This window comes from Malus domestica, chromosome 16 (genome assembly GCF_042453785.1).
Source record: "Malus domestica chromosome 16, GDT2T_hap1".
NCBI lineage: Eukaryota > Viridiplantae > Streptophyta > Magnoliopsida > Rosales > Rosaceae > Malus > Malus domestica.
Genome location: NC_091676.1, coordinates 17,861,399 through 17,887,988, shown reverse-complemented (window position 1 = coordinate 17,887,988; position 26,590 = coordinate 17,861,399). Strand labels below are relative to the sequence as shown.

The 26,590-nt window shown below is 37.7% G+C and overlaps 1 protein-coding gene across 1 annotated transcript; it reads right to left on the bottom strand.

The window, feature by feature from the left end:
- Positions 1 to 5,807: 5,807 nt before the first annotated feature.
- Positions 5,808 to 12,218, bottom strand: LOC103425727 (serine/threonine receptor-like kinase NFP). The gene is made up of 2 exons (XM_070815688.1): positions 9,929 to 12,218; positions 5,808 to 6,407 (listed from the first exon to the last, which is right to left on the bottom strand). The coding sequence occupies exons 1-2, from the start codon at positions 10,382 to 10,384 to the stop codon at positions 6,381 to 6,383; spliced, it is 483 nt and encodes a 160-aa protein (XP_070671789.1). The 5' UTR covers positions 10,385 to 12,218; the 3' UTR covers positions 5,808 to 6,380.
- Positions 12,219 to 26,590: the final 14,372 nt, after the last annotated feature.

Sequence of the window (26,590 nt, the reverse complement as noted above, 5' to 3'; positions counted from 1 at the left end):
TACTCTCCTTCATGCCACCAACCAGGTGATGAAATGTACAACTTGTACTCTTCTTCACGCCACCAACCAGGTGATGAAATGTACAACCCGTACTCTAATATCATTTGGCAACTTGCCACTCATGTCACCAACCAGGTGAAGAAGGAACTCATCTTCGTGCCACCAACCAGGTGATGAAATGTACAACCCGTATTCTCCTTCATGCCACTAACCAGGTGATGAAATGTACAACCCGTACTCTAATATCATTTGGCAACTTACCACTTATGCCACCAACCAGGTGAAGAAGGAACTCATTTTCATGTCACCAACCAGGTGATGAAATGTGATGAAAGGTGATGAAGGAACTCACCTTCGTACCACTAACCAAGTGATGAAAGCAACTCACCATTCATTCCACCAACCAGAAAACGAGTGGTACAACTTGTACATGTGAACTCCTAGCATTCACAAATAATCAAAAACCCTCAAGTTTTACAACTCAATTTGGGAAGCACTTATACCCAACAATAGTTATAGTTACCAACAAAGTCTTATTGCAAGCCAACAACAACTTCAGTGCATGGCATACAAAGATCAAGCTATTCAGCCCTCTTGCATTTGCTTCAAACACTTCTCCTTTGTAACAATGCAAACACTACAACTCGTAGAAAGCTTCACACACTCTTGATCAAGACAGTGTGAAGCAAAACCAATTTATGGTGCCAACAAGAGCTTCATTAATGAAGGGCAACTACAATTCTCAAAAGCTTCACACACTTTTGATCAAGACAGTGTGAAGCAAAACCAATTTATGGTGCCAACAAAAGCTTTATCAATGGAGGACAACTACAAATTCTCAAAAGCTTCACACTATCTTGATCAAGATAGTGTGAAGCAAAATCAATTCATGGTACCCAACAAAAGCTTCAACTCCAAAGCTTCACCTACAAAGCTTCAACTCCAAAGCTTCACCTACAAAAGCTTCAACACCAAAGCTTGACCCACAAAAGTGTCACCCACAAAAGCTTCACCTACAAAGCTTCAACACAAAAGCTTCACGTACAAAATCTTCACATACTCTTGATCAAGATAGTGTGAAGCAAAATCAATTCATAGTACCCAACAATGCTTCAACCTCAAAGCTTCACCACAAAGTTTCAACACAAAAGCTTCACCTACAAAAGCTTCACACACTTTTGATCAAGATAGTGTGAAGCAAAATCAATTCAGAGTACCCAACAAAGCTTCAATACCAAAGCTTAAAAAATATTTTTTTTTTTTTGAAAATTCAAAAATTCAAAAATTCAAAAATTCAAAAATTCAAAAATTCAAAAATTCAAAAATTCAAAAATTCGAAAAATTCAGAAATTCGAAAATTCGAAAAAAAAACAAATTTGCCTAAGCCTCATCTTCTTTGAGCCTAACAACTTTCATAACAAATATATATATGAAGGATGAGTTTTGGGCTACCACTTAGAAAGGAAATGCTTCATTCGTCAATTCCCTCGACCGGAGACTTGGGAGACTCCTACCATATGCTACTGCACCTTGATACTTGGAAGTCTCACGACCACTCAGTGACTTGGATTTTTCAAGCCTCCAACCCAGAAGTTTTCCTCACTCGGGAAATTAAGGGAGCACTACCTCAACATACATGCTTCACTCACAAAGTTTCAACATACAAGCTTCAACAAAAGAAAACACTCAAAGAACTTAGTAAAGAAGGTTTTGGTGTATTTAACACAATACGTTGAAATGAAGCAAAGCTTGTTTATTGATATCTCCGCTAAGTTACAAATATGTACATATACATGAATCAAAATAAATAAACAAGAGGGAGCCTTCACAAAGGTTGCTCAGAAGAAGTCTCAGCAGTCTGCAAACCCTAGAAGGAGGAGGCACCGGAGGGTGATTATTCGGAGCCTCAGTACTAGGCAGAACCCCAGAAGGAGGAGGCATCGAAGATTGATCATTTGGAGCTTCATTATGCGGTGCTACCCCAGAAGACGAAGGTAATAAATGCCTTTGGAACAAACCCACAAACCTCTGATGATAAGTAAAATCTGACTATCAGATTCCTGCAGCTGGTTGAGCTTCCTCTTCATGTTTGTAGCATAGTCATGTGCGAGCATGTGCAACTGTTTATTCTCATGTTTAAGCCCTCTGGTCTCCTGTTTGAGACTTATCACTTCAGCCGCCAATGATTCAACTTAGCGAGTTCGAGCAAATAGGAGTTGGGCCATATTAAACACAGAACCTGCACACTGAACACTGAGAGCCAGAGAATCCTTAACAGCCAACTCATCAGACCGTTTGGAAAGTAGTTTGTTATCTTTTGGAGTGAGAAGGTTCCTAGCCACCACCGCAGTGGTCATATCATTTTTCATCACAGAGTCCCCAACGGTAAAAGGACCAGTAGGGGATAAGAATGATGGGCGCCATATGTTGTCTTGAGAGAGCATGGCTGCCTCTTCACCAAAATTCAAGTCAAAATGACGGTTAGATGGGCCATACATTCTCAGAAATGATGAAGGAGAAATGCGGTGCAATAAATCTCTGAAGTACAAAAATAAGGGGAAAATTCCTACAAACAATAACTATCTGAACATACTTCTTGCACACAATTGGTGCGGGCCGTTGGTTCAAAAATCGAAGAGGCACCACTCTCCGAATTTCGAGAAGCAGATTTTCCTGAGTAAAATATGTCGACAATCTGCACACTCAACATCAGCTCATCGAGTACCACAGATAACTTTGCCAAAGATATCTAACAAAGTTTAAACACATAAATTTTGAAGGTCTAGCTACCCTATTATTACCCACAAGGGTAAAGGAACAGCACCACTGCTTGATAACTGGAAAGTCCCTATGTGTGTCAACCTTCGTGCTCTGTGGCAAGGCAAACTGGCAAAAATGCCCAACCTTTACTCACATTCGAGAAAACACTTCCAACAAGATTGCTTGCTCAAAAATCGAAGAGGCGCAGCTCTCCGAATCTTAAGAGCTAGACTCGCAACAGGATTACTTGTTCAAAAATCGAAGAGGCATCGCCCTTTGAATCTTGAGAGCCAGACTCCCAATAAGATTACTTGCTCAAAAATTGAAGAGGCACATCTATCCAAATCTAGAGAGCCAGACTCCCAACAAGATTGCTTTCTCAAAAATTGAAGAGGCACCGTTCTCCGAATCTCGAGAGCCAGATCCCCGACAGGATTGCTTGTTCGAAAACCGAAGAGGCACCGCTCTCCGAACTTCGAGAGCTAGATTTCCTTGGATAAAGCTTGTCTGCAATCTTCACACACAACATCATCTTTCCAGATACCACAGACCATTTTTTCAAAATGTTATGACAAAGTTAAAATACGTGAATCTTGCAGCTCCCACTACATTGCTATGACCGAGAAGAGTAAAGGAACAGCGTTACCACTCACTATTGGGACAATTCCTATATATGTTGACCTTCATCCTCCACAGCCAAGCAGACCTGCAAATAAAAAAATGCTCAACTTTTCTTCACATCCGAGAGGGCACTCTCAGCAGAGTCTTTCGAAATACTCAACTTCTTTTCCCCTCGATAATACCTCTGCAAACAAGTCACACCAGAGCAAAAGTATCTCATATCATCAGGGTTAAAAGCAAAAGTATCCCATATCATGTTTTTTCCCTATCTTTTCCTTTGGCCTTGTTCTTACTTGCAAGACAATGAGAAAAAGAGCAATCTGTCAGCACTTGGAATCAAGCTTTCAATCAAGAACTGACTGTCTGGAACCCCTTGCCTGATTACTTACCTGGCATTGCTCTCGAGTACTCATCTTCAACATCTTATGCTTCCAGAGAAGATACCACATATGCTTGAGGAACAGATAGAGCAAGTAAAAAGGATCCAATGAAGCATGTGGAGACAAGTGTAACAAAACACGTGCTGATACATCCACTACTTTGTCAACAGCAAAAGTATCCCATATCATCAGGGTCGAACGTACTCTAGATTTGATGGACTTGTTTTGACCCTCAAATTCTTGAGTTGGCCTTATACTCTGGAGGAAACCAGAAAACCCTTCAGCCCAGTTCAAGAATAAGCCTGTGGAAATTTACTTCTTCAAAAGCAAAAGTATCTCATATCATCTTTTCTCCATTTGCTTCTCCTTATCCTTGTTGTTGTTTACGACACAAGGAGAAGGAGAACAATCAACCGGAAGCCAAAGTCGAACCTCCAATCCAGGTTGCTTGCTTGGAAGTCTGATTGCTTACCTTGTCTGTTACCTCCTTCTGCAAATCTCCCAGCTCAGCGACTTGGAGGACTCCTACTATAGGGTTTGTATCGCACTTGACCAAGCCCGGAACTACAAGTAAGCTTCAAGTGAAATTGATACATTACCTTGTGCATCTTCATCGGTTAAAGATACCACCCCTGGATGGAGGAAAAGTACTTTCAGAGAAGATGCCACATCTACTTATGAGACAAATAAGGCAATTGAAGACGATACCACACTTCGGTACTTAGAAGTTTCGTGATTACTCAGCGGCTTGGATCTTGCAATTACTCAGCAGCTTGGATCTTGCAAGTCCCTAACCGATGAGCATCCCTAACTTGGGAAATTAGGGGAGCATTGTTTGTACCATACTTGACTAATCCCGAAACTACTGAGCACTGGTCAACGTTATACCGTCAAGGACCCAGAAGAGTTTCCTTCCAACCAGCAGGCCAATCACAACGCGACACGTGTCGACATTAGAAGCCAATCATAGCACGACATGTGTCAACATCAGAAGCCAATCACAACACGACACGTGTCAAAGTCAAAACAAAGCTAGAAACTCTCTTCTATAAAAGGAGATCATTCTCCCACAATATTTCCTAATGTCATTTGTACTAAATCATTCACTAGTACTCACTAAAGGAGAGCTTGAACCTATGTACTTGTGTAAACTCTTCACAATTAATGAGAACTACTCTACTCCGTGGACGTAGCCAATCTAGGTGAACCACGTACATCTTGTGTTTGCTTCCCTGTCTCTATCCATTTGCATACTTATCTACACTAGTGATTTTGTGCCAAAGTCCTCACTGATTTTGTGCATCAACAAAGTTTATAACATAGTGCCAGTTTTTGGAAGGAAAAAACAAAAAGAAGAGAAAAAGAAAATTTCCAAGTTAATGGGGAGGGATGTCGTGGTTTGCTTGCACATGGGCAAGAAAATGGGAATGATGCGGTGGTTGGTTATGGGTGGTGGCTGCTACTTAATTAAGGGGATGAATCTGTAACTAAGGTTTGTTCCGTCCAAAATATTAAGATTGAATACTCATTCAAATAGAAAATTGAATAAGGGAAAATTAGAATCCCTTGCACTTTTTTAATACTCTTTTGATCAAACATTGATTCTAACGTTCAAAAGAATATGCCAACGATAACATATGCTAGTTCATTTAATTTCATAGTAAAATGTACGAAATAAAGAAAGTTAGACAAAAAAGCATAATATCATTAGTTAACATATATAAATGTACCTCAAATGTTTTCAAGTCCATGTTGATCAATGTTTTGTGCAGTTGGAATAAACTCCACCTTACAAAGTTAGGTAGTTTGTTCTATCTACCAATGATGGGGGTAAGTAATCTTGTTTTTCCGCCAAACCAAAACTATAAACACAAATAGTAGTATAATGCATCAGAATCAACAACTATAGCATTTTTCAACAAAAGAAAAAAAAAACCACATTATGAAAAACGTACCAACAAAGACGGAACACATCCTGTTACCAAATGTGGCTTACTGGCATGTACAAGTGATTTGTTCAAACACTCAGCAATCGCTACTGCCCAATTATATGTTTGAATTTGATCCAAGTTTTCACATATACCCACAAGTTTCCACGAAATTTGAGTAGAACTATTGCACAATAAGAGTGTGTTACATAAATAAATGCACACTAAACGTGCAAAGTCTGTACGCTCTTCAATTGATCTTCCTGCAACTATATTTCTTATGGATGCCTCAATCCTAGTCTTTGTAACACGATCGACCATATCTGAGAAATATTTAGACATGAATGTTGTTTTTTTTTTCTCTCCTGGCGTACATGTGTATTCCAAATTTCTCCCCTCATTAGGAATGCCGAATATATCAGCAATGTCATTAGCTGTCACCACTCCTTTGATGTCACCAAATACAAAGCACCCTTGGTCTTTGTCATATTGTTCAATTATCATCTTGATATCATTGTCCAAAGCACTAAAGTGCTCTGTTGTCACAAGCTTATCTCTGTATGCTCGGTATAGTCTCCAAAATGGTGTTGTCTTCATATGAATATCGTGTCCGGCTTTTACATGTTCTTCAATTGTACCATACAAACCAGCAAAGTGTAGAAGATTAGATCGGTAGTTCATGCTCCCATTCTTAGCGGTTGGTAGCACCATGATGTACCTGAAACATTTTTAGTCAAATAATTTGTACCATAATATATATATATATATATATATATATATATATATATATTCTAGGCTGCAAGATGTCAACACGAATCATATATATAGCACACTGCACGAATCGTAAATCCTAGGCTGCAAACGTACCAAAAGTTAGGTGTCAATCATCTACGAACATGTTTACCAATTAAAAATTGCGATCAACATAATGTTAGGATTATGCAATTGGTATGAAATCTTGGTTATGGAACAAAATAATGTTAGGATTATGTAGTGTTTTGATTGACATTTTTTTTGGCAGGTACAGTGAAATATGGTCAAATGTTGCCGATTCATTTAATTCTTGGATTAGGAAAGAACGATTATTACCAATATTCCAATTGGTAGAAAGCATAAGAGTTAAATTGATGGTGATGAATGTTGAGAGATGTATTGCTATAGAGAAATGGAACTCTTATTTATGCCCCGAAATCGAGAACAAGTTGGATAAGTTATTGGAGATGAGAAGACATTGGCACATTAGCCGGTCAAGCGAGGTGGGAAGTGAAGTACGTAGCGATGACTCGGTGATGGTGGAATTGGAATCATATACACTACACGATCATAAATCCTAGGCTGAAAATGTACCAAAAGTTAGGTGTCAAACTACGAACATGTTTGCCAATTAAAAATTGCGATCAAAACCTTTGAATTCAAAAGATTATCAAAACCAAACAGCATATCGTATTCATGTTCAAGCACACTACAAAAAGAGATGTAGCAATACGCAAACGAATGTACCAAATCATAGCTAACACACAAAAGATCAAAACCTGATCCACGCAACAAAAAGTCAAATATTAGTAACCAATCGAACACAAAATCTCATGTGAATCAAAAGCTCAAAACCACATTCAGCATTCGACAAAAACAAGAAACTCGAAAACAAAGTTCTGGAAAGCGAATCAATGCCCATCAAATGGCCTAAAGTGGTACAGTAGCCTTCAATCCTACTCACTTACTCATCTCATATATCGAAATCAAATACCAGAGATGCACCTTTTTCCCAACCCAAAACCTTCGACTTCAAAAGACAATCAAAATCAACACACCCAACTAATAATTTGAATAAAAATCGATAACTGCAACCAACGTCGACCTCAATACGGAAAGAAGGCTTCTAAAACTTATGGTACGTTCATAGGAAGGAAGAAAGTGCTGCTGGAAAATAGAATTAACTAGATAAAAATAACATTATTAATATCCTTAAATTCAAATCCTTCTGATATTCAACAATTAGTGTTCTTATTGGATTAAAACTCTAAGACATTTAGCAAGAATCTAGGAACCTTGCGTGCATTTTGGCGTGAAGAGAACTGGAAACGGGAAACACATGTGTTAAAGGCTATGGCAAATTATGTAATTTAGGTTCATTACAATGGGTTAATTAAAATACACATGGCCCCCAAAATTGTAGAAGAATATTTAATCAAGGGGTCTAAATCAAAACGCCCCTAAAAATGACTAAAAGCCAAATTGCAAGGCCGCACATTTGGAAGTTTATGCACATGGTTCAGTTTGTTATCTTTCACCTTTGACTTTTGATTTACGAGGCACTTATCAGTAGAACACCATAAACATTATTATAACTAACTGATTTAATCCATGCTTCTACCTCATTTGACTTCTTTGCCAATAACTTTTGTCTAAATTTTAGAAGTGCATCGTCTGTGGCTACATTAGAAGGCTCTACAATTTGAATATTCAAATATATGGAAATCCATTTTTTCTGCTTGAGCATATTCAATAAAATGGACCCCAAATGTGACACCACTGACGGCAGCCAATTTTCCTAGCATTGTTTTCTTCCTAAGTATGCTTTAAACACAATTAATATTTAAAGCTTCTGGCCTAACTAGATATGCTATTTTAAAAACTTGAAATACCTAATAAGCAGACGGAAAAGGATCCTCCCCGGATCCTTTTTCTGAAGATCATAGAGATTCCATAATCGTGACCATTCATTGTACATTGCATAGTCAGAAATCATTTCAAAATTTAAAATTTAAATTTAAATATAAATAGTACCTAACGAAAACTAACCGCACAATGTACGATGAACAATCATGATCACACGATTCCTAGGATCCCTAGGAAAAGGATCTGGCGAGGATCTTTTTCCTAAGTAGACAAGTCACATTGCCATATCACTTTATATTAAACTAGAGAACTTTTATTAGCACTTCAAAAATCTCATTCTACACTCCTCACAAGTGTATTTTCCTTTCTAATTATAGAAAGTTTGGAGTGTCAAATGAGATTTTTGGAGTGCTAATAATAATTTCCTTAAATTAATATAATATTTGCAACAGATCAGTTTTATAATGAGGCTTCTTAAGAGCTGTCCTAGTCTCAATTTATCTTTTGGAATGTTTCAACCTTTGGCTCAAACAAGACCTTCCACTATCTGTGCATTTTTTCTTGAATACATAGAGACACCCATTGTTGATATATATTTGATCGTAGTATCAAATCCAACGATCCTAGTCACTCAGTTTAAGTTGTTGGATAATCTAACGGTCAGATATGTATAAGGCACTCTTAAGAAAAATTGCTATTTGTGACCCTGTTCTTGTCCCTCCCAGCCAAAACATGCTTACGAACATTACACCTCACTAATTAATAATTAAAAGAGAGCAACCTTCATGAATGCCATGATTTTGCTTAAGTAAGCAGTTTTGGTCAAACTGAAGGAAAAGAATCATTTAAATGAGCTGACATCGCCTATAGTTTCTTTTATATTTTACTCTTGTTGGCTTGTTTAAGATTCGATGACTTTGGCCAATGGAATCATTGACATACTTCAGTGTTCCTGACAATGCTTCGTATATATCCGAAACAACGTTTGCTTAGACTTTCATACAACGTTTGTTTAGGTTTCATCTCGAGCAGACGATGTTATTTTGGCCATGAACAAAATATTCCACATAGAAAATAGTACGTAAAATATCCTACGTTCTAGTAAAACAACTTATCAATCCATATTTATATATATCAATTCACACTTGCCTAACCATTATTCACAAATTTAAATCTGCATTATGGATAGCTAGTTTGCTGAAGGAGTGTTTTTGGAGAATCTAAAACTGGCTTAAAAACGGATTTAACTAGTCTACTTAAGATGCTTTAATTGCAAACATTGCCTAGGAAGGACATGTATGAGCAAGATTTTTAGTAGTGTAGCGGGGTTGAATGAGACCGGAAATAATCTCTCAAAGATAATGATTTTTACACTCTTTTTCTATCTACACTTTTTTTTTATTTATAATTTTTGTCCGTTAATTCTTCTTTGATTTATCACAGGCTAAAGAGAGCCTAGTTTTGACAATCTAGTAGAATAGTCCTTGTTTCCAAGTGAACTTGTGAAGTTAACAAATGCTGAAGTGTGTGCCATGCAACAAGATGAAAACTTTACCAAATACCCAAAAATTAAGAAACAAACACAGAGAAAAAGAACGAAGAAGAAGAAGGTGAAAGAACCTTTTGTAAGATCTTGAGCTCCTCATAGGCGTTCCACTTCTTCTTAATGGAATAGAAATCTCCATCAATGGAACCTTTATACACAGACCCTTCAATCAAGCTACTATCTCTGAACCCATCTGTGGCCTCTCTCAACTCTTCAATACCAAACACTATATACTTGTCCAAGCAATCCGAAACATCCGCCATCAAATTCACCTCCATTTCCTTCGACCTCTTTGACCCCTGCTTGCTCCTGTACAGAACCTTATTCTCCTCCTCATCTCCTTCCCCACCAATCTTCTTCATCAGCAATCCGTCTCTGTAAATCGAAAACCCGATGATGAAAACCAGCAAAAGCCCGGTAATTCCCAGCCCAATTGCGAGCCCTGTGATCACTCCTTTCCTCTCTGTCTTCCCAGAGGGTGGAGCAGAAGGAGCAACAGTGGGTTGGGAGAGTACCGGAAGGCGAGTCATTGGCACGAAAACCGTGTCAAAAGGCTGGATGTTGTTGCCGTTTAAATCAGTTATGGAATTTGCTTGCACCCCAAACACTGAAGCAACGGTTGAGATGTTGTCAGAGGGCTGGAAAACGTACGAGATGAGGTAGTTGACTTGGTTTCCGACCTGGGTTCTGTTGGGGCACTTGCAGAAGATAGGAAAATGGGCGGTGACTCCGATCAGGGACGAAGCTAGAAATTTGTAAGAACGAGGGCATTCTCAAACAACAAGATACAATTAAAAAACTCAAGAATGTACTGCACAAAACACTTATATATTAATCCACAAAGTTTTTCATACAACATCTTACAATATTCCTTGACTCGTTTTCATATCATTACCAATACCATCAAATATTTCTCTCTATAAAAATAATCATGCTATTATTCATGCATTGATCTTCCATTCGATTTCTCAATCGATTCAGAAATTTCATGGCCAAAAATGTTTTTTCAACGGTGGCAGTAGCAACTGAAAGAGTTAGTGTTAATGTCACAAGTATGTAAACTAGCGGATACACCTTATCTTTTTTTCATTGGACCATTTTTTTAATAGTTTAATTAGAATTGACATTGAAATTGAAATGCAATCTATTTTTTCATTTGTAGTTTAATTAAGGGAACTTTAATGAAAAGCTCTCGGTACTATTCACTTTAACGAAAAACCACATTTTTATACTAAAAAGTCAATTCTAGTACTATTTACATTACCCTTTATTTTGTGTTAAAACTTAAAGTTTTCAAACTCTTTTCATTAATTTTCCTTTTAATTAAGGCTTGGGAATTTGAATGCAAAAGTGTACACACACACACAATTGAGTGGGGGCGGATGCCCCCTCTAGGCCCTATACCCTTGACTCCGATGGTTAAGTTGGTGGGGGACCAGATTAGGGTTTACGAGCTCGACGGACCGGTAGGTGGTGAGGCTTTGGAAGTTGTGGGTGGAGACCTGGTAGAAAGTGTTGCCGGCTTTGATGGTGTAGGAGATATTGGCGTAGGAAATGGAGATGGAGGAGTTGGGGGAATTGCAGGAGCAGGAGAGGGGGACGAGGAGGTGCTGGCCGGGGACGAGGGGGGCTGTTGGGGAGGAGATGCTGCTCGGTTTGGAGATCATGAGGCGGCTGACTTGGAAAAGGTCGCCAACGGCGGCGAGGTCGAGGAAGTCGGGGGAGAGGGCTCTGTAGAAGGCGTAGGTCTGGCAGGGGTAGTAGGTGGTTTGGTTGGCTGAGCAGGTTTAGCCTTCTGTGGTCGGACCTTGAGCTTCTGCATGGCGGAGGAGGTGGTGGCAGCTGAGGAAGAAGAAGAAAAGCAGGGCAGCGGAGACGTTCTGAGTTTTGGTTTTCATTTTTATCCGGTCCCAGGAAGAAAAGCAGGGCAGCGGAGACGTTCTGAGTTTTGGTTTTCATTTTTATCCGGTCCTTTCGTTTTTTAATGTCTTATAATATAGAGTTGTTTGAGTTTGGCGCTTCAGCTGTCCTATATATATATATAACAAAAAAAAAATATGAACATCTTCTTGACCGTTAGATTTAATTTTTTTATATATAAGCATCTTTTGACTAGAATCATATATATTTACGATATATATATATATATATATTACAGTCTTATTAGATTAGAAATGTGATTGTGTAAATCCTAGTATATATTGGAATATCTCTTATATTCCTATTAGGAGTTGATTACCTATTAAATGTTGTAATCCTAAAGGGAAAGGTTTTTACCTATCTTACTACAATAAATAAAGGCACAATGGGATGGAATAGAACATACCCACAATTACACATCTCTCTCATTCTCTCTACCTATTGCCTCACCCCTCTCTCTAAGGCTTCCATAATTGTTTAGTAAATTATGTCTACAACACGTTATCAGCACGCTCTTGACGTTGTGCTAACAAGAGAGTTTTATCTTCCATCAGGGGAGTATTACGTTTTAATCATTCTTTTTATGATTAATTTATTATTTTATTGAATTCATCTACATGATATTGATTCAATTTAATTTTTCTTTGTTGAACGTGATACAATGCATTGGAGATGCAATTTCAGCTTTCTGAGAAGGAACTTCTCCAAATTCAAAGGCTTTTGTAGTTTTCTACTAATCGGGTACACTTAAAATAAAGTAAGATATTTAAAACAACCTTGAAGCATGAAAACATTCCTCATGATGCATGAACCCCTATGTTTATATTTTCCTTCCCATATATACAACAACAACAACAAACAAAGCCTTTTCCCACTAAGTGGGGTCGGCTATATGAATCCTAGAACGCCATTGCGCTCGGTTTTGTGTCATGTCCTCCGTTAGATCCAAGTACTCAAGTCTTTTCTTAGGGTCTCTTCCAAAGTTTTCCTAGGTCTTCCTCTACCCCTTCGGCCCTGAACCTCTGTCCCGTAGTCACATTTTCGAACCGGAGCGTCAGTAGGCCTTCTTTGCACATGTCCAAACCACCGAAACCGATTTTCTCTCATATTTCCTTCAATTTTGGCTACTCCTACTTTACCTCGAATATCCTCATTCCCAATCTTATCCTTTCTCGTGTGCCCATACATCCCACGAAGCATCCTCATCTCCGCTACACCCATTTTGTGTACGTGTTGATGCTTCACCGCCCAACATTCTGTGCCATACAACATCGCTGGCCTTATTGCCGTCCTATAAAATTTTCCCTTGAGCTTCAGTGGCCTACGACGGTCACACAACACGCCGGATGCACTCTTACACTTCATCCATCCAGCTTGTATTCTATGGTTGAGATCATCTAATTCTCCGTTCTCTTGCAGGATAGATCCTAGGTAGCGAAAACGGTCACTTTTTGTGATCTTCGCTAGATTGCTCCAGTCATTAGTGTGGATAAGTATATAAATGGATAGAGATAGGAAAGCAAACACAAGATGTACGTGGTTCACCCAGATTGGCTACGGCCACGGAATAGAGGAGTTCTCATTAATTGTGAAGGGTTTACACAAGTACATAGGTTCAAGCTCTCCTTTAGTGAGTACAAGTGAATGATTTAGTACAAATGACATTAGGAAATATTGTGGGAGAATGATCTCGTAACCACGAAACTTCTAAGTACCAGAGTGTGGTATCGTCTTGACTTGCCTTATCTGTCTCATAGGTAGTTGTGGCATCTTCTCTGGAAGTACTCTTCCTCCATCCAGGGGTGGTATCTGTAACTGGTGGAGATGCACAAGGTAATGTATCAATTTCACTTGAAGCTTACTTGTAGTTTCAGGCTTGGTCAAGCGCGATACAAACCATGTAGTAGGAGTCCCCCAAGTCGCCGGGCTAGGGGATCTGCTGAAAGAGGTGACAGACCAGGTAAGCAATCAGAGCTCCGGCTGATTGTTCACATTCTCCCTATCTTGCAGGCAGCATGAAGGATAAAGAGAAGAAAAATGAGAAGAGATGATATGAGATACTTTTGCTTTTGAAGAAGTAACTTTCCACAGGCTTATTCTTGAACCGGGCTGGAGGGTTTTCTGGTTTCCTCCACAGTATAAGGCTGACTGAAGAATTTGAGGGTCAAAACAAGTCCATCAAATCTAGAGTACGTTCGACCCTGCTGATATGGGATACTTTTGCTTTTGACAGAGTAGTGGATGTATCGGCACGTGTGCTGTTACGCTTGTCTCCACATGCTTCCTTGTATCCTTCTCACTTGCTCTATATGTTCCTCAGGCAGATGCGGTATCTTCCCTAGAAGCATAAGATGTTGAAGATGAGTACTCGAGAGAAATGCCAGGTAAGTAATCAGGTAAGGGGTTCCAGGCAGTCAGTTCCTGGCTGGAAGCTTGATTCCAAGTGCTAACTGATTGCTCTCTTTCTCTTTGTCTTGCAGGTAAGAACAAGACCAAAGGAAAAGACAGGGAAAAAGCATGATATGGGATACTCTTGCTTTTAACCCTGATGATATGAGATATTCTTGCTCTAGTATAGCTTGTTTACAGAGGTATTATCGGGGGGAAAGAGAGCTGAATATTTCGAAAGGCTTCGTTGGGAGTGCCCTCTCAGATAAGAGAAAGGGTTGAGCATTTTTGCAGGTCTGCCTGTCTGTTAGGGATAGAGGTCGACATATATAGGAGTCTCCCTAACATCAAGTAATAATGCTATTCCTTTACCCTGCTTGGTCATAGCACGGTAGTGGGAGCTGCCAGCTTCCCATATATATATATATATATATATATATATATATATATATTGTATATGTTCATATATTTGTCAATATATATATTTGTTTCATGCATTGCACAATTACATTGTTATGTGGAATATGTGAGTCAAAGTATCAAATTAAATTAGAGGCAAATATGGGTTTTCTAAACCTTAAGGGATTTTCGAAAAAAAAGGAATTGGGCATGGTGCGGCACACCCACCACACCATCACTGTGCAAACAGAAACCAGGCTTCGGCCTGGGGTCAATTTGATGGGCCTGAAGCCCTCAGCCTGTTTGTACCTTGACCCGTGGCCTACTACTTTCTCTCGAACCGAACCAAGCCTCGATTTGGGTTCTATGCAGCCCAAGCCTGCAGCCTTCATCCAATCCAACCTAGTTGGCTAGGTTTTCTGCCACAACCCGTGTACTTCACACAGCCCACATGGTTGGGCTTGGTCCATGCGGCCTGCATCTCCCTGCAGCCAACCCATGCAGCTGGGATTAGCTCATGCACGCCCAGAACCCACGGCTAGCTTGCGATGAACCTCACTCGTGCCCCCCCTTCTGCCCAGATTTGAAACCCAGCTACTGCTGGGATTTCACCTCACCCCCGTGACCTGCAATTACTCTCGAGGACCTTTTTGGGCCATGCCTTTTCTACTTAAGGCACCCAACCAAGCCCAAATATTTTTGGGGCTATATTTTCGATCCAATAACATTATTTTAATATTATTTAGCTTATACAATCGACCATGTATGGCCCGATTTATTGACCTGAAGATCACTTTTGGACATTAACGATTCAATAATTTATTTTTCTACTTTGAACCGTTGACATACTTTTGTAGTCCCGAAGCACTCACACTTGAGTTCCTGAAGCAACCCAAATCCACTACACTTAGTTGTATATTGCATTTTTTGTTCTTGCAAGAACCTCTCTTTTATGAACTAAACGTTCATAAACTAAATTGAATCTGTAGTTTCAAATTTAGTGCCTTTGAAATCCTAAGTTTTCATAAAACAATACACCCATGAAAATCCGACGTTTTTCATGAAAATCATATCTTAGAACTCGAATGTTCTAACTTTGATGCTTATGGATGATTCATTCCCATAGCACCAATCACAATATTGTTCCCTCCAATTCAATGGATTGTCGAACCATCACAAGTTTGATTTTCCTGATTTGGTCGTTTGTTATAGAAACCACTTTATGTGGGGTACAAGACGTGAATCTCTACTTGACTATCAAGAAGCTGAGAAACCATTGAAGCTAACAATGGCATGGAATAGCTGAATAAGCCTCCGCCATGATCTTCATTTAAAGACTTATGCTCAAAGCATTACAAATGGAAATACCTCCCGATCGAGGATTCCATAGCTCTTTGGCTCGTTTCTACGAACTGTCTAATCATGAAAGACATTGCCTGAAGCAAACCATGATTACGTCCATGAATGAGTACAATTATGAAGTTTATAAATCCGATCAAATTTTAACTAGAGAATACTTTTCTCGTTCTTCCATGTTTCTAACTCGCCCTTGAAGCAGTAGTGTAGAAAGTGGAAGTTACCAAATTCTCGGATCTGATTACTACCACAAATGTGAGAGAAATGTATGGACCCAGTTCGGCTGGAGTCTACCAAATAGCTCGACCCATTTCTATCGAAACCTATCGAATGGTGATACACTGCTTCGGCAGGGATAAACCGAATGACATATTCTCTCACAATCCAATTTTGAGTTTGTTTTTACAACAAATGATAGAATTAGGGCCTGCCAAGGTGTGGCATCATGCCTGAAGCATGATCCTTGGTACCTAAGACCTAAAACTTCAAGAATAAAGAAAAATATTCCCGAACCTTAACCCTGCATAATCTATTTCTGTCTCGATGGAATAGACCATTGATTATGCACATGCTCGTGCCTTACCAATGTTATTAAGGAGTACCATTCTAGTAGTTAATACGTGAGACCAATTTTGCTCCATCAAACATTGTTGGAAGAGCAGAATTTTGACATGGATGGCCTTGTTAGCCGAATCCCCTTAGTAAACCATTTACGTTGTGAACATTTTTCCATGTTCTTGGATTCACATTTGGTGTATGTTTTACTTATGGATAATCTTATTGATATTGTCCTCGAATATGAGTTAAATGAATCATGTTTCTTAATACATGTGACTGATTCAATTAAACACGTGATTAGGTAGGAATGTGGAAAAGTTAGTTGTCTGGATGAATGCGTACTACACACACTAACTTTACACCTAAATCACATCTCTAACAACGACTTCAGGTCTATCCAACCTGATGAAGAGCATTGGCATTCTCCTCGTTGTATGAATGGTACTGAATCACCATTTAAGGGACCTTAAATTCTCCCTGACATTGAGTTTTTAAGGATATTCGAGATGACAATGATCATAAGTGAACCACTGAAGAAAATAAAGTGAAATATCTTTGCACCACCTCCAAAGATGAGCCCGAAGCTTTGATTGAGGGCCATTGGGTTGTCTCCCAATTGGGACCACGCCGTATGTGGCCAGCCTGAAGCCAGGTGATTCGAGCAGTTTACTTGTTTTGGCATGACCTTTTGGGACACTTAGGTCGAACAATAATGCTACGACACATCTCCTTACCCGAAGTAAGGATATTATGCCTACAAGCACACTTTGCCAAAACCCGCTCATTTTGGGAAATTTGATTTCTAAATCATCCCTAACAAAGATACAAAGCGACTCATTTTTCATAGTGGATTCAATGGAATATATGTGGACTAATCCAACCAAAATGCGAACCATATAAATACTTAAGGTTTTGGTTGATGAATCGACAAACTGGTCACATATTTGTCCACAAACATTACTGCTAAACCTCATGGCCGATTAAGGGTTCACCACCCTACTTATCCCTTAAGGTCCGGGAGACTAGATAATGCCGGAGAGTTTATATCGACAGTTTTCGATAAAGTATTGCATGTCATTTTGGGTTTATAATTGAACATCGAATTCCCATGATTCGCCTCAAATAGCCTCGCCTAGTGATCATAAAGCGCAATTTAAATGATCGCCCGAATTTTGGTAAACGTACCAAGTTTTCAGTTTCTACCTAGGGCTATGCAATCCTTGTACGCAGTTATGTTAGTCCGCCTTGAAACCCATTGCCACCCAACCTATATGACGTTACAGTTGGTTATTGGGTACGAACCTGACGATTTTTGTATTTAAGCATTTGGGTGTGCATTCCATGTGCCAAGTTGCCGCAACGTACCACCATGGGTTCTCAAAGAATGATGTGTATCTTTTGTCGATCATGATTCTCCTTCACACTAGCTCTCTTCGAGCCCTTGCACGCGATTTCTTTACCGCTCATTTGCAGGTTGTCACTTTAATGAGACAGTATTCCTGCTATTAGAGGGAGATACGAACGTCAACGTTCCTGGAGAACGACACGAATTTGTGTGGACGTTGCCCTCTCATCTCGATCCCCATACCGCACAAATGTGATAAGCAAGTGCAATGAATTCTAGATTTCAAAATGTTGCTCCAGACGCATTCCTCTGATCTAGCTAAAGTGACGAGATCATATACCAGCTGCAAACATGCCTGCAAGGATAAACGTACTTAACGGATGTCGAGTCAACATCCCTAGAAGGTGTGTTGCCCTTGTTGGACGGTTTGGACGCCCCTATTGGACGGTTCAGTATACCAGCAGATAGCCAATCAATCTGTCTTGGCATGGAGTACGACAAATCCTTCAGTTTGTAGGATTCACTTCCCTAGAAGAGGAAGATACGACACAACAATGAATCTAAACTTAATCGCTGTCTCAAATTATTTCCATCTTATGAGATTAATCCGGATTTCTCCCGAGACTTAAAGTTCTTGGTCCAGTATACTAGTTTGGATTAGCAAAATGGAATTGAAATGAGATTATCATTGATGATGTTTTCACTTATATGGTAGCTATCGACATAAATGAAAAGCGACGATATCGAACTGTGTTTCGTTGATTAAGTGACAATGTAGAACTGATTGGACAACTAAACTTACAATCCAGGTCAAATTCCTTACCAAAGTGTGTTTTGGACCTGTCGTTCCTACACTGCCCAAGGTAAATCTGTTGTGTTACAAGTGGGAAAGGAAGCGTTATGAGATGAATGAAATAGTGCGATATGATGCACGCCTTATGATGCAAGGTTTCTCTCAAACGTCCTATGATTGATAGCAGCATGATGAAATATGGTTAGTGTTTTCTCCATGGGGATATAGATACGGAGATTGACATGTAAGTTCTCGAAGAATTACATGGACTGGTTCAAATAGTTCTAAAACCACGGAACACCCTCTTAACTTGTTTTGAGGCGTTCACTACACTCTGACGGAAGTGGTATACTCATCTAAGTGATTATTTGATCAATCGGGGATATGAATTATGCCCTTGCATCTTAAACTATGAAGTCTTATTCCAAATTGCTAAAGTTGCAGTTAATGTCGTTGACATACATCTCACTAAGACTCTAGAACAACTTGAGAAAACTGTCTCGCACCTGAAGATGAAATTTGAGATGAATGATCTTGGGAAAACTCATTTATACCTTGACCCGAAGTTGAAGCATTGTTCTGACTGTATTTTGGTCTAGCAGTCGAACTACACCCCGAATGTGTCACTTTTGAGTATACCTTTGATCATCCATATATTATATGCAAACGACCCTTGAAAAGGTTATGCAATCCGAAATTTCATATCTAAGTTCAACTTTGCGCTTCGTTGTACTTAGCTCATTGTATTTAGACAGGACATCTCCTTCGCTATTGATCTTGGTAAAGATGCAGCACCTACACCTACACGCAACCACTGAATTGGTATTAAAGACGTACCCTAAAGGTACTATGAGGGCAAATCCCAACGCATCCTCAAAATGATGCTTGCCTTTTTTGTTATGCTGACGCAGGTTACTTATCAAACCTGCACAAGGCAAAATCCCAAATGGTTATGTCTTTACCGTTAGGGATATCGCAATATCTTGGAAGTCCATGATATGACCTTAGTTGCGAAATCTTCAAATCGTTCCAAGACTCACCTCACTTCACTACACCACAAGTGAGACATGGTTAGGAGTTTTTGTTGAGCAATTTCGAAGTACTTGCTGTGTTTTCATCCATCGTTGAGTCCCGATGACGATCCATGAAGACTATGCAGCATGTATCAACTCGACCAAGCCATGATACATCAATGAAGTCAACACCAAGACATATTGCATCTACATCTACATTAGCAAAGCATCAAGAGATTGAAGTCATGCAAGCCGATCCTAGACAACCTTGCCGACCTCTGCAAGACGTCACTGCCGAAGTCAACCTTCTAGAAACTTGTCCGAGGAATTGGTATGCCTAACTATCCTATGTAATGCTTGTAGTCTCATTTGGAAGTTATGTCAAACTCAGGGAGAGTATCCAGAAGTATACTCACTTGATCTTAATGTACTTTTTTTCCCTACGATTAGGAGCATTTTTCCCACTGGGTTTTTGCTACCTAACTAGGTTTTAATAAGGCACCCATCATGGGCTGATCATACCCTTATGAGCTATTCTACTTGCATCCAAAAGACGTATAGTTTTGACTTAATGCAACTTCTTACGTTTATCCTTAGACTATGGCGTTTTTCCCCACCCTGGGTTTTTACCATAGCAAGGTTTTGTGAGTTTTACTTTTTATGCATTCTTCCGTTGATCTGAGACTCACATTCGCTCATTGTACCGATGACTTCATCAACTATACTCGCTTCATCATTGAAGACTTGATAAGCCATTTACTTGAGTATTTACACACTCAAGGGGGAGTGTTGCCGTCCTATTAGATTAGGAATGTGATTGTGTAAATCCTAGTATATCTTGGAATATCTCTTATATTCCTATTAGGAGTTGATTACCTATTAAATGTTATAATCCTAAAGGGTTACCTATCCTACTACTATAAATAAAGGCATAATAGGGTGAAATAGAACACATCCACAATTACACATCTCTCTCATTCTCTCTACCTATTGCCTCACCCCTCTCAGAGACCTCCTTATATATATATATATATATATATATACACATGTTTCTAGTCAACAAGGTTAATGGGTCAAGCCACTTAGCCAGGGCCATCACTCCATAATCCTATACATCTGTTTTAATCTGATCAAGTGGATATAAAATATATAAGCATCTTTTGACTAGAATCATATATATTTAAGATATATATATATATATAGAGAGAGAGAGAGAGAGCGAGCTTAAGGGGAGGGATCCCCATTTTTTGAAAAAAATAGGGATTAGATGTGGGGCCCACTTCACATCAAATTTCAACGATCCGAACCGTCTATTTTGTTAGTCTCAATTCATAGATCATCCTTGCAAAAATTCAATTCAATCCGAAACCATTTGCCTATTTAATTATCAATATCAAATTTCATATTTTCTTATATAACAAAGTATTCGTTCATTTCCTTGAACCCAATTAGATGTCTTAAACATTTCCAATTTAGCTAATATTTTGCAATGATGATCTATGAATCGAGACTAACAAAATAGACAGTTCGGATCGTTGAAATTAGATGTGAAATGGGCCCCACACCTAATCCCCATTTTTTTCAAAAAATGGGAATCCCTCCTCTTAAGCTCTGTATATATATATATATATATATATATATATACACACACATACATATATATATTTCTAGTCAACAAGGTTAATGGGTCAAGCCACTTAGCCAGGGCCATCACTCCATAATCCTATACACCTGTTTTTTTCATATCAAGTGGTTATAAAAAGATTGGATTTGTGATCAGAGCATTAAGGCGATAGTAACACTGAACTACGAGGGCAGCTAAGCCTGTATAATTGATAGGTATTTATAACGCACCACAAAGTAGCACACAATAATCCTATTAATTTTCCTTATTAACACTAAGATTTATCAATTGTAGCATATGAAAATAAGGGTCTTTCCCGCAGAAGATTGTTTTATCCAAATACTTAAAAATGTCACAAAAACAGGGTGGCTGTCTCCACTGACCAACCACCGAACAATAATTATTAAACTAACTTACACTTATCCAAATGCAACGAAATTTTATACACGTAAACTAGACACACAGTACAACAGTCTCACAAATTTTTGGGATTTTTGGAGTTGATTTGCTATTTAAATTAAATCGTACAAAAACAGTACAGAAACAGATTTTAAATAATACCAATAGATTTTAATTCACAAGTTAAGAAAACGAGTTAGGGGACATGCTATCCACCACCAAATAACCATGTAAGTATGTTATGTTTCATTCAAATCCCTTTTATTTCCAGATGAAGATGCTCAAGTTGGCTCACTGTTAGAACTCAACCTATTACTCTTTCTTACGTAGTATGTTAAGAGAATGGTGTTTTCAACTTAACTTAGTCCCTAGCATGCAATCTAGAATGGTATGTTCATAGATTTAACAAGTAGAAATCATTAAGAATAAAAAGAGTTTGAGTCATCACAATACATCGTAAGTACTGATGTTGTCTTACTTATCCTAGAAATCGTTTCACATGTTAACCACAATTAACAAGTGCTACTCTAGAACATATGTAGGTCCTCATTCAACAAGGCCAGGCAGACATATATTCATAGCATTAAAATCCTAGATATGCTCACTATGTATGCATCCATAGAAACACATAAAGAATTTATCAATGACATAAGTAGTGAAACAATTTTCATCCTTTCATAAAAGTCATTCAAACAAAATATCATAACAAATTTACGATCATATTAGGGGCTTCAAAACAGCCCCTAACTACTTAAAATTTAGTTACACATTATTCTCAAATTAAACCAAAAGTTAAACATGAGTTTGCGAAAATATACAACCCTTTTCTTCTGTCGCTCCCTGCCTTCTTTCTTCTCACGTCTGACTCTCTCTCTGCTGCCCTCTGCTTCTTCCTCTTCCTGCGCGCCTTCCCTGCCTCTGCTCTCTGCCCTTTCTTTTCTGTCCGTGTCTGCTCCTCTTCTTATTCACTTTCATTTTTTTATTTTATTCCTTCTTTCTTTTTTTCTTGTCTGCCATCCGTCCACTCTCCTATATTTTCTTTTTTATTCTTCTCCATCACTCCATGTCTCCCACTTCTTTATTGCTTTTTTTTATTTTTCCGTGCCTGCAGCACTGCCTTCCTCTTTCTTTTATTCTTTCCGCACTGCCTCAATGCTCTCTCTCCACTCTGTCAGTTCTTTTATATTTCTTTTCTTTTTCTTAGCAGTCGTGCTCTCCCACTCCCGTCAGTGTGCACTCTATTCTTCTTTTTCTTTGATTATTCATGCATCAATCCATTATTTCTGCTTCCTTGTCTTTTTTTTTCTTTTCAGCTAATTTTGTTTGAAATTAATCCTACAACAAAATTAATTATACATTAAGACAATGTAAGGTAAAATGCCACAATTTTAACACAAAAACATCACAAAGATTTCATAAATGGATGGTATAAATGCATGAAATATATGAGTGATCAATAATACCCGAGTAGGTCCAACATACGAACGTTTGTCTGAATAAATGAGTTCAGACAGTGCTCGTATGTCATAGGTGCTCGAGTAGTTGGACCAACCATAAACCATTTATCTAACTTATTGAAGGGGGAACACTCCATTAGAGATTGACTAATTATTTGACCTAGAAAGTGGTAAAAGTTGTGAACACAGAGGGGTGATAGCGTGATAGGAAAAGGATATCTTTGAAACTTCTGCTGGCTGAGAAAGAAAAAATATCTGTGAGAAAATTCAAGTCATGAATTAATGTTTGACGGGTAGGAACTTGGAAAGAAGCCAAGATAGGTTGCCGTATGGGAGAGGTCGCACTGCAGAAATCTTAGTGGCGAGGCACCAGATTCATGTTCGTACAAAACATGATTAAGTTTGGAACCTAACATTTCCATGATCCATCCAGTGTTTGACTAATTCTACATAGTATGTTTTAAAAGTCATGGTACAATGTTGACTCCAAAAGCCAAATGAAACACTTATACCTGGCAACACACATGATGAGAAGGGGGAATATAAAACGAATTATAGGACAATGTGCCTTGTTTGATGGGTAGGATTCGCTTGGATTGAATAATTCACTGGATTTAATGAATGATGGATGAAGAAGTGAATGTTTTGTCCGGTAAAAGATGAACTAGTCATGAAAATAACTTGTCTATTTCATCCTATCATTTTGAGGGAATTTGGAGGGATAAGTTTTCGTCACAACTAATTCATCTTCTATCTTCACTTGGACAAACTATGCAAGGGGGTATCCACTTCTTCATTCAACATTCTAGCGAGTTATCCAATCTGAGTGAACCCTATACACAAAATGAGGCCGGAGTTTTCATAAATAGGCTCCTTTAATAGCCTTGTTTTCAAGAGAAAAACCTAGGACCTATATATTGCTGCACTCGACTATTATTGACATTAGTCGAGAATTTTTTTTATATAATTTGATTTTTTTTAAAAGTGTTTTTCGCTATTATTATCAGTTGTTAGGGACTAAGCGAATTAAGTAGTTATTTAACCGTAACCGGCACCATGGTGAGCTACATTATTTCTTTTACACACCACCAATAATATATGACAAAAATCATATGTTCTCATTCCCTCCTAAATTTACAATTGGGAGCTTTTGATATCAGTGCCTCACCCTCCTCCCCCCCCCCCCCCCCCAACTTGTTTGATTAAACATCTATAGGTTTTGCGTTTTAAATTGAACTGCTTCCCCTATGAGGAGCCAAGTAGATTACAAAAAATTATTTCATTTTTCTAAAATTTATAAGCACTGCCATTATTTCAAGCGTTGATAATTTAGTCATTTTTTTCCATCAGATCTTTTCCTTCTGAATTAGCATTTCAATTCCATTAACAATTGTCATTATCCTTTTTATTTTGTTGTTATCCTTGAAATCTGGAAGTATTATCTCAAAGGCTTTTGAATTTGAATTGTTAATGCTTGCTTACGCAACATATGACAACAATTGTACCCATGCTAAATATGATATACAAACCCGCTTGATACACTCAAAATGTGTACCACTGTTAGCGTACTTATTTCGAAAGGAAATTGTTATTGGCAGTCCAAAAATCTCATTCTACACTCCAAACTTTTTAGATTTGGAAAGAAAAATACACTTGTGAGGAGTGTAGAATAAGATTTTTGGAGTGCCACTCACACTTCCCTTTTAAAAAATTAACAATAAAAAATTTAAAACGTATTTAATAACTTTCAACAGACGTAACATACCAAATACCTTCCAACAAACGTTTTAAATGGTAGCCTCTACCGTATCTATTTCTTATTAATTGGATTCTTGGGTGCATTTTATCTCAAATGCTTTGGTACATTTGAAGGCATAACTAAAAGTATCGATCCTGTCAATTTTTGTTTTTGTTTTTGAACAAAACCGATCCTGTCAAATGAAGTTTGGTAATAACTACACATTCCACGTATAATTAAACGTACGGATCATGTCAATTGAAGTTTGTATTGTACCTCCGTCAAAGTTAAATAGAAATTTTTGGGTTAGTTTCCATGTGATTTTGTATAACTTATTTTGGTTGGGTACGTTTGGCATGATCAAGTTTGAAAATAGAATTATCATTCTTTGTTTTATCAACTTGGTTGAGTGACTGATTATTATTAATAATGGTTGGTACCTTTTTTTGTGTAGTTGGTGTGTACATATCAATATTTTGGTACATTTATTATGTAATGTTAATTATTTATTAATTTATTCATACCAATAATTTGGTACGTAAATTAATAATATTGTAAGACATATTTTCGATTTGGTACGTTTTAAACTATCCAAATGTGCTCTCCGTCCTTTGTAGAAGCATGCCTCTTGGGCAAGGTGGTTCTTATTTGGTATATTTGAAGATATTGCCTCCTCCAAACTTCTGTTTGACTAGCTAATGTGGCCGGTGACACTCTCATTTGTTGTGCTACCATTTAACCATACCAAACTAGGGTTGCTCACCAAGCATCATGCCCCAAAATCAGAAGCATCGGTTAGAGAACAAGGAAAAAAACAGAAAACATCGAAAACATCAAGCAACAAGAAACCTAAAATATCTCAAAAGTGAATTACTATTCAAATGTGAAGAAAATAAATTTTATGAAAACAACCACTAATTCAAATGGAAGAGCCCATCCAAATTTTACAAGTGAGAATGAATCTGGATAAACATAACTAATAAGTAAAAAAAATAAAAAATTAAGTTCTCATCCCTCTTTTTTCCAACTCCATTGATTGAAACCTTATTTCTTTTCAAATTTTAATCAAGGTCCATTGGTTTTAATAAACATCATTAATTATTGCAATAATAAAATATTTTACATATCAAGATAATTAAATTTTATTTTTAAATTATTCATTTAGTGTTAGAAACGTTACATTTGATATATTTATATTTATGGCTAAATTTTGTATTATGCATTTTTATTTTTAGTTTGTACCCATTTTAATTTGCAACCCTTTTTTTTATTTTTTAATTGTGCCAATTTTCTATTCAGTTTTAGTTTGTACCCATGTATTAATTTCTTTTTGTGTCCATATTTTCCAAACTTTTATTTGTACTCATATTTTTTTGACCTTTTTATTTGTACCCATGATTTATTAATAATGCACCCATTTGTCTTTAAAAATGTATCACTTTGTTATATGTAAAATGTACCCATTTTTTTTTCGTAAGTACCATCTCTTTTGTGTAAAATGTACCCATTGTTTCTTTTTTTTATATGAAATTTATCCATTATATAAAACGTATCACCTTTTTATTGTATAAAATATACCAACTTTTTGTATGTAAAATGCATCGTATAAAAATTACCAATTTTTTGTATGTAAATTGTCATTAATATAAGTAATGACAAATCATGGGTTTTATTTAAGTATAATTTCTTTCAATATTTTCAACAAATTATGAATTTTATTTAAAATCTCATTAATATAAATAACCA

Excerpts from the sequence above, each read along its gene's own strand:
- LOC103425727 (XM_070815688.1), bottom strand. The coding sequence starts at position 10,384 with ATGACTCGCCTTCCGGTACTCTCCCAACCCACTGTTGCTCCTTCTGCT. Across the intron at positions 6,408-9,928 it reads AGCTCAAGATCTTACAAAAG|GTACATCATGGTGCTACCAA; the intron begins GTTCTTTCACCT and ends AAAATGTTTCAG.